At 36.0% G+C, this 14,547-nt stretch overlaps 1 protein-coding gene across 3 annotated transcripts in view; it reads left to right on the top strand.

The window, feature by feature from the left end:
* The window catches only part of IMMP2L (inner mitochondrial membrane peptidase subunit 2), an 860,098-nt gene that overhangs the window by 586,170 nt on the left and 259,381 nt on the right, over positions 1–14,547 (top strand). For all 3 annotated transcript variants that reach the window (XM_080819140.1, XM_080819139.1, XM_080819141.1), the window contains exon 5: positions 8,005–8,070. In XM_080819140.1, the coding sequence (XP_080675266.1) occupies positions 8,005–8,070 (66 nt within the window). The remainder of the gene's footprint in view (positions 1–8,004; positions 8,071–14,547) is intronic.

Genomic DNA, 14,547 nt, shown 5'->3' with positions numbered 1-14,547 from the left:
AAGATCAGTGAATGTATTTTTCAGTCCAGGAGTTTCATTATAGATCAGAGGAGTTTCTTTAAATAGCAAGATTCCATATTGCATGGTAGAATACACACACATACACATACATATATATGTATTACATACATGCTGTATATTTTATATATGTGCTATATAAATATATTCATTTACATACAACCATCCTAGACCATGAGGTGTAGTTGTCATTATGTTCAGTACTTGAAAATTGCAATGTTCTGTTTTGACATGCTTCAGTTAATAAACTGGTGGACATTAACTCATTGATATGACTATACTAAATTCCTGAAAAATGTTCATAGTTAAGTGAGAACATTTATTTCAGAATCAAAATATAAAATTACAAAACTATTTCAGCTCTTTTCCAGTACAGAAGTCAAAAGTCATACTACACATTTGACTGAGTTCACATAATCAAGGCAGAATTACTAAGGCCAGTTGTCACCATTTGCTTATTAAATTTCTTAGAATCCCAGTTAGTGACAGTGAAGTAACTCTTCGGTTTAACCAAGAAAAGTTTGTATCAGTAAACAACATCTCACTTCTCTGAAGTCAATGCTCTTGTCGTTTTATCGGTACTGCTAAAATGGCTTTGTGTAAGTAATTATAGAAGATAAATCTGAAACAGCTTGTTGCTCCTACTGCCATATTCTTTGATCACTTCGAACCCCAACTGGAGTCTCTCAGGTTCTCTGAGAGACTCTCTTGCTGCTGCTCAGTGGCCTGATTTAGGGAGGAGGTGCTGTGAGAAAATAGCCAAAGTATGTAAATTATCCCTTCTGTATCCTGTCCCTACCCTACATAGGAGCCTGCTAAAGAGCATTGACCCCTGTGCTCAGAAACTCATTTTACTGCTCAGAGTTTTCTATGCACATAACCACACTGTGCCCCTGCCTGATGGCACCTTTCCCATGATCTCCCGTCCCTCCAAGACCTGGTCCATATCTAAGAAATGAAGGTGTTACAGAAAACATATTTGTAACATTAACCTGGTTTTTCCAACCTCATCTGTAATTTACCTTAATAATAATGAGGATGTTTGGATTGGAGCACTTTCTGAGGTAGCAGGGCAGAAATGATTGTTTGGGATTGGAATGCAAAATAATACATAAAAGCATTGAACATTATATTGAATATTGAGTATATAAATATTATATTGAAATACAGAATAATAAAATTCTGAAATTTTAAAATTTAAAATTCTGAAATACAGAATAATAAAATTCTGAAATTTAAAGCTTATATCTGAAGCTATAAGCTCCACATTTGTGACTGTATATCAAGAATGAACCCAAAGAGCAACACAAGTCTACATAGTTTCTTTTGTTTAAATTTAAAAGATTTACATGATACAAAACAAAATCTGCCAGGGACAATAAGAAGGCAACTGAAATAATGACCTAAGTAAAATATTTGGAGAGTACTAATTAATAAAACTGCCCTGAATTTAAAAAAAAAAAAAAAGAATCATTGCAAATGCAGCTGTATGTACAAAATTCCCATTACTGATAGTGAAGCAAGTATACAGAATCCAGCATTGAAAATTACTCATTTTTATCTTGATTTTACAGATAATATCCATTTAAGACTAATCTCTGCTTTTCAACGTGAATAGTATTATATTTAGCTTTAATGTTCCTTTAGTTAATTGTATAATAAAACTTGACCAAACCTTTCAGATGCCTTTCTTGCCTTCTAATGCAATAGACTGTGAAAATCCCTTTATTAGAGGATTTTTGAAACATTCTCTGAGTCTGAAAGAAGGATTGTAACAGTTTGCTTGGGCCCAGTTAATTGATCTCCTTTATGAAATTATTTTAGGAAAAGATAGCTCTAGAATTTACTCACTTACTGTGAGCTAGACTTCCCCTAGAGATTTCATACCTGTTGACTCAGTAGTTATTACAATAATAGAGGTGAAAGAAATAGTCAGGATTTCTACAGATTCCTAACCTCACAGGCCCTCAGGCACTAGAGATTTGTTAAACAAGCTGTTCGTACTCTAGCACATCCTCTATATCTGCTTCTCAGCTCCAGTGGACTTTCTTTCATGCAAGAATGTGTGCCTAAGATTGCCAGATCTTTTTTTCAAGAGGAACAAGATGTAAGAATTTTTATGTCAAGTCTCCTGCTTGTTTCGCTAGTTCAAAATTTCTTTAAAAAAAAATTATGCATGAACCAAACAAAACATTTCTACAAGCTAGCCTTGATATTCTGATCTAGTCTTTTCTCCCTGAAAATGAGAGACCCAGATTGGTTATGTAGGGTGCCTACACTCAGTGGCTCACTTGTAGCAGAACAGTGATAACCCTTAGTAATGAGGTTGTACTCCATGGAAATTGTACCCCACTTCATGCCTTTGCAAGGCACAAGGTGACCCAGTAGAAGCACTTAGGCCATGGAGAATGGGTGAAATCACAAGCGCTCATGAGCTTCCTAGCTCTAACCATGCCAAACCCAGGCAACACTTTCCAAAATCTAAAAAAAAAAAAAAAAATTATAGTTATGTGTGATGATGAATGTTAACGAAACTTCTTGTGGTGATTATTTTGCAATATATACAAATACCAAATCATTATGTTGTACCCCCCAAACTAGTAAAATGTTGTATGTTAATTATATCTCAAAATAAAAGGAGGAGGGAAGTTCTAATTTGATATGACTTTCTTTTTATATGAGTTTTTATAGCTGTTGAGTGGACCTTTTATTCTACATCTTCTTTTGATGATTCAAACAGCAATGTTTATTTTTTACTGTGATGATGTGAAGTTTTGTGTTTTAATGCATGACCATTCTTTAGAACAATATAAGACAACCTAATATAAGACGTTCCCAGAATATGAGTTCTCTTATTAATGAAGAGTTAAAATTTAGACTGCACAGTGATATATGTAATTAGTGACCAATATACTGTGGTATTTTTGAGGGATTAATGCTTATATTAGAATCTAGCTAAAATGAATTCTAGTAATGAGATTAATTCTATTTCAATCTGGGCCAATCCTGAACCATGCAAACATAAAAATCTATACAGTCCAGAAGGAGGTTTTAGGATTTTACTATAAATGGGAGAAGAGTGAAAGCCTAGAAACAGGGTTAAGATTTATGTGTGATGTCAGGAGGGGCATGGAGGCAGGAATCGAGAGTATGGCATAGTTGCTAGTCTTTCCATTCCCACGAAACACGAGAGGGCATCTCCTGAGTATTCTAAAGTACCTTCCTACTGCTCCAGACAGGACCAAATTTACAAGGTACAGCAAGAATATACAAGAACATGAAATCATTACAGAGGTGATGAGACCAAAGACATGGCTCTGTTTGCCCTGTAACAGGGTGAAAGCTGCATTTTATCAAGATAGGAAGTGAAATTCAAGAAGAACATTAGGTATCATAGATGTCTTAGGACTTTGGTAGACCTTATTCCCCTCCGTAGAGCTGTTCCAATTAGACGCACATTCTGCCACACCAAACTGATGGGAGACCCATGCAGACAATTCTAGGCATCCTGTCCAAGCCTCTGGAGAAATCTTGCCTAATAAAATCAATGGCATAAAACAGAATGCTTAAAATTCAGGCTCCAGAAACAAATATTGTTAAAACAATGCTTATTATGAAAAAAATGAAATTACAAATTTAAATGCAAATTTTAGTATTTATTGGACAGCATATATTGTATCCCTAAAGGAAGGCACATAATCCTTCACTTGTTATTTTTGACACTTCCCAGGAGATAGGCAAATGGCCAAGAAAATTTAGACAAAGGGAAGTTCAATGACTTTCACAGTGTAAATCTATAATAACTTTCATACCACTTCTACTTACATTCAACAGCCTAATGATTAAAATATAGATATAGATTTTGAGCAGTAACGGGATTAATGTTAGTAATAGCTTTTTTTTAACCATTTTGAATCATTTGATTAGATTCATGAGTTTAGTATTACATTAAAATTTATAGATATATTTCAAGTGGTAATTCATAAGACTTTAATTATATAGATAGCTCACTTTGCGTATTCTGTTTTGCCTCATGATCTTAAAATACACATTATTTTAAAATATAAAGTACTTTTCAAGTCCCTCAAAAGCTTAAAAGTTGTTGGCATTAGATATTGCTTTACGGTGATTAGAATTGCTTTTCATATTATTTCATTAACGTTAATACTGCGTCCATATTAGGTGGGGGAACTTGGCATTTAGCACCAGGTCTCACCCCTTTCTTGGAGCTTTTCTTCTCAGGTAACGTCATATGACCCAAACAGTTGTCATCTGTTTATATACTTTCCACAAATCTGAACCAAAAAATCTAGGCATTTTTTTCTTTAATCATATACGGAACTCCATACCCCCAGCTTTGGTTTTATGTCCTTCCTGATTTTTTGCTAGTACAGTTGCATGTGAATTTCCTTTCTCCAATTATAGATATAAGGTCACAGTACACATAATATTTTCTATTTCCATTTTTTAAATATTTTTTTGAAAGATTTTATTTATTTGACAGACAGAGATCATAAGTAGGCAGAGAGGCAGGCGGGGGTGGGGGGAGCAGGCTCCCCGCTGAGCAGAGAGCCTGATGCAGGGCTCGATTACAGGACCCTGAGATCATGACCTGAGGTGAAGGCAGAGGCTTTAACCCACTGAGCCACCCAGGCACCCCTTCTATTTCCATTTTAATCTCTAAATTACATTGATAATTTCACATCATTAAAAACCCTTTTATAACTTTTAATGACTGGAAAATATTTTATTATGTGGATAGACTTTTTAACCAATCTACTCTTAACGACTTTTTAAAATAGGTAATATCCATATAACTAAAATTTTGTATATATACATAATCATTTCATTAGGACAAATTCCTAAAAATATAATTGTCACACTAAAGAATATAAAATCTTGGGCACGTGGGTGGCTCAGTGGGTTAAGCCTCTGTCTTTGGCTCAGATAATGGTCTCAGGGGCCTGGGATCAAGCCCCGCATTGGGTGCTCTGCTCAGCAGGGAGCCTGCTTCTCCCTCTCCCTCTGCCTACCTCTCTTCCTACTTGTGATCTCTTTCTCTCTGTCAAATAAATAAATAAAAAATCTTAAAAAAAAGAATATAAAATATTGACACTGTTTTACAGAAAAGTCTGTTAATGACCATTTCCTTTATATAGAGAGTACCCATGTCCCTAGACCCTCAACAGCAAACTGTATTCTAGTATTATTATTATTATTATTATCATTATTTTGTTTGTCAGTATAATAGGAAAATGATATTCCATTGTTCTAAAATCCAGCTGTTTGGTGATCACTGAGGCTTAATGTTATCTTATACATTTTTGATTATCTAAAACAGATAGACATGGAAGGGGAATTTTCTAAATGTCTATAAGTAGTCCTGCACAATTTCATCAGCATCACTTTGCGGAGATCCTTTCACTCGGGCTGTGTGTAATGGCAGTAAAATTATAGAAATATAATGGTTAATCAGGCAGTGAAGGGAACAGTTCAGTCAAAAACTCTGATCAAATTTCCTTCTAAAATAAAGAATATTTATAATTTAGTGAAAAATTGTGAGACTAATTTTCACAAGGAGATGCAAATGGTTTAGATGATTTCATTTTCTCTGCAAGATATAATATGAAATATAAATCTTATTGAAACTGCATATTTACTTTGATGAAGTATTACATTTTGAATATATTTAATCATTTCAGTTTTTGTGCATTTACTTTCCTTTTTAAAAGCAACTCCATTCAAAATGTGACTTGAATTGAGAATATTTTTATCTATCCTTGATTTCCAAATTCATATTAAATGATCATTTATGTGATGATGTATGAGATGTTCCTTGAAATGTATCTGTTCAAAGACTTAAAATGTTATTGGCAGCAAATTGGCCTTATTAAGATTTAGTCATTGCTGCGTAACAAATTACTCCAACATTTCAAAGCTCAAAACAACAAATGTTTATTATCTCACACATTTTCTGAGTATCAGGAAGCCAGAAGCAGCATGGGTGGGTGGTCTGGCTTGTGGTCTCTCATGAGACTATAGTGACACTGTTGGCCAGAGCTAGGCTCTGAATACTTGACTAGGTCTGAAGGTTCTGCTGTTAAGCTCACTCACATGGTTGGCAGACCTTATTTCCTCATCAAACAAGTCTCTCAGTAGGGCTGCTCAGGATGGACATGGACTTCCCCAGAGTGAAATTCCAGGGATAGAGTTGGATGTCAGTACCCTTGTTTTAGCACTCCAAATTGCATAATTTTCAAATGGCTAAACCTAAATGCAGTTTAAAAGGATCTTCTGATACATACAAATGGCTAACAGACACATGAAAAAATGTTTATGATCATTAGCCATCAGGGAATTCCAAATCAAAACTACATTGAGTTACCACCTTACACCAGTTAGAATGGCAAAAATTAACAAGGCAAGAAACAACAGATGTTGGAGAGGATGTGGAGAAAGGGGAGCCCTCTTACACTGTTGGTGGGAATGCAAGTTGGTGCAGATACTAGAAAACAGTGTGGAGATTCCTCAAAAAATAAAAAATAGAGCTACTCTATGACCATGCAATTGCACTACTAGGTATTTACCCCAAAGACACAGATGTAGTGGAAAGAAGGGCCATATGTACCCCAATGTTCATAGCAGCTATGGCCACAATAGCCAAACTATGGAAAGGGCTGAGATGCCCTTCAACAGATGAATGGATAAAGAAGATGTGGTCCATATATACAGTGGAATATTACTCAGCCATTAGAAAGGATGAACACCCAACTTTTGCATCTGAATGGATGGGACTGGAGGAGATTATGCTGAGTGAAATAAGTCAAGCAGAGAAAGTCAATTATCATATGGTTTCACTTACTTATGGAACATAAGGAATAACATGGAGGACATTAGGAGAAGGAAAGGAAAAGTGAAGGGGAGAAATCAGAGGGGGGATGAACCATGAGCGACTGTGGACTCAGAGAAACAAATTGAAGGTTTTAGAGGGGAGGAGGGTGGGATGTTGGGTAAGCCTAGTGGTGGGTATTAAGGAGGAGACGTACTGCATGGAGCGCTGGGTGTTATATGTAAACAATGAATCTTGGAACATTACATCAAACACTAATGATGGGGGTGCCTGGGTTGCTCGTTGGGTTGGGCTTCTACCTTCGGCTCTGGTCATGGTCTCAGGGTCCTGGGACCGAGCCCTGCATTGGGCTTTCTGCTCAGCGGGGGGCCTGCTTCCCTCTCTCCCTCTGTCTACCTCTCTGCCTACATGTGATCTCTCTGTCAAATAAATAAATAAATAAAATCTTAAAAAAAAAGAACTAATGATGTATTGTATGGTGACTAACATAACACAATTTTTAAAAAAGGATCTTCTGATTTTTTTTTTAAACACCTCTCATCTTTATTGTTTTCTTGAGGATTTAAATCAAATTCCACTGTTTATTTTAAATGAATTAAAGAAACTTAAGTATATGATTTTAAAGAAGTGTTTAAGCATTTTCTTATGTGATGAATCCTCTTTCTTACAGGTGCTTAGCTTTAATGTTAAAATTCTTATCCCTCTTTTTTAAAATTTTTAATTTTTTAAAAGATTTTATTTATTTACTTGAGAGAGAGAGAGAGAGCATGAAAGGGGAGAGGGTCAGAGGCAGAAGCAGACTCCCTGCTGAGAAGGAAGCCCAATATGGGACTTGATCTTGGGACTCCAGGATTATGACCTGAGCTGAAGGCAGTCACTTAACCAAGTGAGCCACCCAGGCACCCTCCCTCTGTATTTTTTATTTGAATAAACTTTCAGCATGGCTTCTCCTCCTCCAAGGGTTTAAATTGGGAATGACGTCAATAGTAACTTTCTATTACTTGAGACCTAGGTAGGATTGATGTCACTGTCATGGGTGGGAAGGATTTTAATATAGCCCTTTTGTCACAAAATTGCTTTTCATTGTCTTAAAACAATAGAGACTTAACTGATTGTATAACCTTATTTTATTCTAGGTCCCCTAAAAACCCAGAACAGAAGATCATTAAAAGAGTGATTGCTCTTGAAGGAGATATTGTAAAGTAAGTACTGAAACTGTTGTTTTTAAGTTCAAGTTATAAACTCTGGAATTTCGATGAGTTTTAAATCATATCACTTGGGAAGTACCACTCAATTCGGAGGACCAAAGCTTTGGAGACATCCCAAATGAACTGGTATGTCTTCAGTGAGCATCATCAACCATTTCAGGACGTAAGGCAAATATAGCCTCCTGATTATATTATTATCTTTTATCTGTAAGGCATAGGAGAAATAAATATTAACTGAAATTGACCAGGCTTTCTAAACTGACCACTAAATAATTGTGTTTTCAAATATTAAAATTAGCATGATTGTTTTAGGTTATGGTATTAAGGTTTATTTTAGACAAATTCATGAACATCTATTATTTTAGAAGCAAATACAGAAACTAAGTGGGAGCTTTTCTATACATGTACTCACAACCCTGAGATCACAATCTGAGCTGAAACCAAGAATCAGATGCTTAACCAACTGCACCACCCAGGCGCCCCAATATTCAGAAAATTTTCTGAGCCTGTTTGTCAAAAAACTTAATTCTGAAATATCTATATTAATGACCCTACAGATTAAACAATCTAATTAAAATGAATCTCGGTTGGTTTTAAGACAGAATCAAAGCCAGCAGTTTTCAAAGGATGGCCAGAGGATCACTGGGCATTCCCAAGACCCTTTGAGAGGGTCAGTGAGATCAGAACTATTTTCCTAATAATATTAAGATGCTGTTTGCCTTTTCACTCTCATTTTCTCTTGAGTGTACAGTGGAGTTTTGTACAGTGTGCTATGCCATCAAATTGAATGCAGGAGTGGATATTGGAATATGGCTGTCTCCTATTCATCCAAACACTAAACGGATTGGCAAAAATAGAAAAAAATGCTGATCTCACCATTTTTTCTTTTGTTTTGGAAAATAATTATACTTTTCATTAAACACATTTTTGTATGTGTTAACATATAGGTTTATTATTTTTTTAGATTGAATCTATAAAGATTTTTTTTAATTCACCATTTTTGTTTCCCATATGATAAATATTGACAGAGTGTATTTTCTAATGTGATAAATATTGACAAACAGTTCTTTGAGAGCCTCAGTTATTTTTACAAGTATAAAGGAGTCCTCATACTGTTTGCAGTGTGAGAACTTGCTGATGTAGGAATGAATGGCAAAAATGTTCATGTCATGATTACCTGTCCATGAGTAGTATGCATTATATGAATGGAGCTATTGCAAGATGGTTTGAATGGTTTATATTTATGAATACTTGTACAGTCTTTTTTTTGTTTTAAAAGCTTTTTTGAGGTAAGATTTATATACTTTACAACTCACCCATTTTAAATATACAGTGTAATGAGTTTCAGTATAAGTATATGCAATTGTGCAAGCCTCACCACGGTCTGATTTTTGAACACTTCCATTACCTTTAGAAGTTCCCTCCTCCCATTTGCGCTTAAGTGAGGCTCCCACCAGTCCTAGTTGGCCAGTCCCAGGCAACCAGGGATCTGCTTTCTGTCTCCATAGTTTAGCCTTTTCTAGAAAATTTATTTAGATGGTATTATACAATATGTAGTCTTTTATACCTGTGTTCCCCCCAAATCAGAATTTTTTTTAATCCCTTATGTGTGTATGTATATCTGTAATTTGCTCCTTTTTATGATTCCATTGTATGGACCTACCACATTTTGTATGTTCATGTACAAGCTAATGAACATTAGAATTTTTCCAGTTTAGGGATATTATGAGTAAAGATATGAACATTTATATAAATGCTACAGACATGTGTCTTCGGGTAGAAATGCATTTTTTTTAAAGATTTTATTTATTTATTTGACAGATCACAAGTAGGCAGAGAGGCAGGCAGAGAGAGAGAAGGGAGGAAGCAGGCTCCCTGCTGAGCAGAGAGCCCGATGTGGGGCTCCATCCCAGGGCCCTGGGATCATGACCTGAGCCAAAGGCAGAGGCTTTAACCCACTGAGCCACCCAGGCACCCCTAGAAATGCGTTTTTATTTCTACTGAAATGTATTTGCATGTATCACTGTTAAAAGCCTATATTCCTAGAGATGCTAGCTATTACAGTGAAGTAGATGTTTAACTTTGGTTAACTACCAAACTGTTTTCAAAAGTGGCTGTAATATTTTATGTTCTACCAGCAATGCACAAGGGTTTGATTTTCTTTGTATCCTTGCCAACACTTGGTATTATGAATATTTCTGATTAGCAATCCTCGTAGGTGTAAAGTAGAATCTCATTGTGGTTTTGATTTACATTTCCCTGAAGGCTACTGATGTTGAGAATGTTTCCACATTACTTGCTTACTTGCCATTTGTATATTTTCTTGGGTGAAGTGTATTTTCAATGTATTTGCTCATTTTGTACCAGTTATATAATATTTTGAATTATAAGAGGTCCTTTTATTTTTATTCCATAAATAGATTGGGCATTTGGGGGAGGATGAATGTGTATAATAATGTGATTTTAGTCAGGTGTGAGTGTATTTATATCAAAGAGTTTAGTTTTTGTTATGTGTAGGATTTGTGTGGTCAGTTTGCAGAATTTGGTGATCGCTTTCTATTTTGAAGATCCTATCTAGTCTTCTGATTTCAGTAAGAAACTGTGAAGAGCAGTAAATTTGGAAAACTATTTGATATACATCCATAAATGTCCAAAATATGCTTTTATTTTATTTTTTTAAAGATTTTATTTATTTATTAGAGAGGTGGAGAGAGACCACAAGTAGGCAGAGCAACAGGCAGAGGGAGAGGGGGAAAGCAGGCTCCCCTACTGAGCAGGGAGCCCAATGTGGGGCTCGATCCCAGGACCCGGCGATTATGACCTGAGCTGAAGGCAGCTGCTTAACCGACTGAGCCACCCAGGTGCCCCCAAAATATGCTTTTAATATTTGGAAAACAATTTGTGTGGATGTGATGCAAATCCTATTCAGGGAATGAGTCAGCATATAAAATATATGTTATATTAAAAGATAGAAGCTGGTCATGAAAGACCAGCATTGGATTATATTTATGGTATATGAAATGTCCAGAATAGGCAGATTCATAGAGGCAAAAAATAAGAGTTCCCAGGGGCATGAAAAAGGGGAATGAGAGATATGGGTACAATTTTTTTGTTGTTGTTTTTTGGTTTTGTTTGTCTGTTTTTGGTAGGTGGCATGAAAATGTTGAAAATAAATGTATGAAAATAAAGTGTGATAGTTCCACAGCTCTGTGACTACATTAAAAACAATGAATTGTACGTTTTAAATGGGTAAATTACATGTTACATAAATTACATCTCCATAGGCTATTTAAAAAAAAAAAGAGAGAGTCAACAAAGGGAGCAAAAATTTTATCTATGTCAAATAATCTAACAAGATTAGTAATGTCAAGGGATCATTTTACATTATAATCCAAAGAGAACACAGCTTTGATTCAGATGTGTCATTACTGGTCACTAGCTGAAGAGTCAACAATATGAGATGGTAAAACTTGGTCAGACAGAAAAAACTCTTTGTAATTAGAAATCAGTATGTGTAAATACTGTGTTGGGTTCACAGAGTGGCTGAACTAGAATGAGGGTTATTGGTACAGGGCTGGGAGATGAGGGGAAAGGAGATAGGGATCTATCTTTTTCTTTTTAAGCCTTGCTTTTTTTCCCCCCACTATTGCAATCCACATGGGGAAAGGCTGGCTGCTTTGTTGTGTGAAAATTAACACTTTGGACACGTGGCCCTTTTTGTCTCCTTTCACTACACCTCTATCATGAAGCAATGAGGAACATAAGGAATGGAAGTACCAAGACTCAAGACTTTCCCAGTATGTAGGCTCTGAAACCTTTGTGATAATTGATTAGAAAAAGAATTTTTTTTTATTTCGTGTTTTAAACCAAAATTTAAAATTTTATTCCTCTGAATAAAATAGGTGCTTAAAAATTCTAGGCTTCCTGGGCTTTAAATTAATAATTGGATATATTCCTGTAACAATTTCCTAACAGCACTGAAAAATATTAAGAGGTATTAGGTAAAACAGTATTATTTACTGATATGCTTACCTCTTTTTGTCTGTGACCCATTTTTAAAAATTATTTTTATTAACATGTATTATTAGTCCCGGGGTACAGGTCTGTGAATTATCAGGCCTACACACTTCACAGCACTCACCATAGCACATAGCCTCCCCAACCACCCTCTCCCTACTCCCTCACCCCTCAGCAACTCTCAGTTTGTTTTGTGAGATTAAGAGTCTCTTATGGTTTGTCTTTTTTTTAATGCCAAAGCATATTTTTAAAAATTTAAAAATATGCTGTCTTTCTTCCATCAGAAATCATTTGTCTATTGGTGTCCTAACTTTTGGTAGACAAGGTGCTTTGGTCTGTGATGTGGACTTTCCCTTCCCAGTCTTACCTTGGATAATACTTGATTACTTATTAGGCAAGTTAAACCTGAATGTACATCACCAGAATTTTTTTTTTTTTTGGAAAGTACTTGATATTTCATAAAATGATCAAAAAAAAAATCTGACTTATTAGGACTCACCCTTTTTGTGGATTTTGTAGTATTTTTATTATGAATTATACATAATTAGTGGGTAGAGAGGAAACAATTATCTTTTCAGAGCTAAGCACTTTCAAGGCTTAATCTAATCGTCAATTTAATGTTCTGTTAGTTATAAAAAACAGATACATAGTAAAATATAGTTTAAAGAGCATTATTTTAAAGATAATTTAGCAGATGGTTGATTGATGTTTTGTTTCTGCCTGGTGAAAGAGGTGTGGCAGAAGCCAGGGATCAGCCTCACCTCAGAAGACTAGAAATGGGACTACGGCTAGACTTCCGGCTTCTGTGCACCCGTACCCTCTATCCTTCTGTTTGCCTGTCTTGCTTGTGTTCCCATTGGCTTTTGCTCCATTGCCAACTGTTGACTTCCTTGGATGTGCCTTTTGTTTAAACTACCTGAGAGAAAGCTGAGTATGTCCCTTTGAGGTGCAGAACTAGGATATGTCCACCTGACATGCCACTGGTCAATCAACTCATGAGCTGCCTTTGGGGCGGGTGCCCTTCCTTGGTCTGGCAGATTGTGGCTATGTGGGCCAGTAACCTAGTACAGACCCTTTGGCTCTAAGGAACCTCTCTGAAGGGGCTTGTATGTCTGGCAGATACTGTGAGGCCTGCCAAACTGGGACATTGTAGTCAGCACTCACTTCACTTAGCTTCAGCCTTTGAAGCCTCATGTTCAATAGAACTATAAGCTGTTCTCCTTGGTCATTGCTTTGACCCTACCCTCTGGGGAAGATTGAGTAATTGATTTAAATTACAGAAATAACACAAACTGGAAAAATTCAAAATACTATCATAAACATTCTTGCACACATACTTTTGGACACTTGTGTGTTTATTGTTGTAGGACAGATAGCTAGAAGTAGAAATACTAGGTCAACGTATGTTGTTGTTATTGTTGTTGTTGTTATTTTTAGTTCTAGTGTATACAGCCAGATTTCCCTCCCAAGAGGTTTGCTTCCCATCTCACCAACCTATTTATACTCTTACCAATGCTGCATTTGAAATGCAAATGAAATGCAAAATACGCATTTCAGAGGATGCGGATTTAAAGATCAAATGCAATGGGGGAGTGGTGGACTTCAGATTCAGAAGTCAAAACATTTCAACACCAATTCTGAAATTAGTTTAGATGATTAGGTTCTATTTACTTTAATCAGATTGCTGACCAATAGGCCTTAGAAACATTCATTTAATGAACACTGGTGTAGCCACTAGAGAGACATAATTGAAGAGAAGAGACAAAGTCCCTGCTCTCATGGAGCTTATATCCTAGTGGTTAGAAGCAGATAACAGGCAAATACATAACACATAATGCAAGACATAACACTGAGATTGACGTGCTAAAGAAAAATAAAGTCAGAAAGGATGTATAGAGTGGGGGTTCAGGGACTGCTATATTAGGCAGGATGTTCACTGTGAACCATTCTAATGAGCAGATATGTAGCAGACTCCTATATTACGGGAGGAAGGAAGAGAGCCATAGTAGGATCTGGGGCAAAGGCAGTTCACACCAAAGAAATAACAGATTCAATCCTGAGAAGGGTACACAGTAAGTGAGTTTAAGAAATTGCAAGAAGTCAGGATATCAGACCCAACTGAACGAGGAAAATTCAGGTAGGAGACTAGTATCAGAGGTTTGTAGAACTCCGTGGGTCATAGGAAGGACTTTGGATTTTATTGTGGTGGGATGGCAAGCCCGTGGAATGTTTTGAGTCATGAGTGATAGGATGTGATTGGAATTTTTAAAAATCCCTCTGTGCTGTGTGGAGAATAGACGAAAGGGAGGCAGTCTGACCCAAGTAACTGGTCAAAGTATTTTTCTCTTGAGGAAATAATATGTAGCTTCTTCTAAAAATGGTTAAGTATCTTTGTTTATGACATGAATGATGACTACTTTGATTTGAGATTTTCAGAGTGACTCATAAAAGTAG

This window comes from Martes martes (assembly GCF_963455335.1).
Source record: "Martes martes genome assembly, chromosome: 11".
Classification (NCBI taxonomy): Eukaryota; Metazoa; Chordata; class Mammalia; order Carnivora; family Mustelidae; genus Martes; species Martes martes.
Note: the sequence above shows the minus strand (reverse complement) of the source record. Positions and strands in the feature narration are given on the sequence as shown.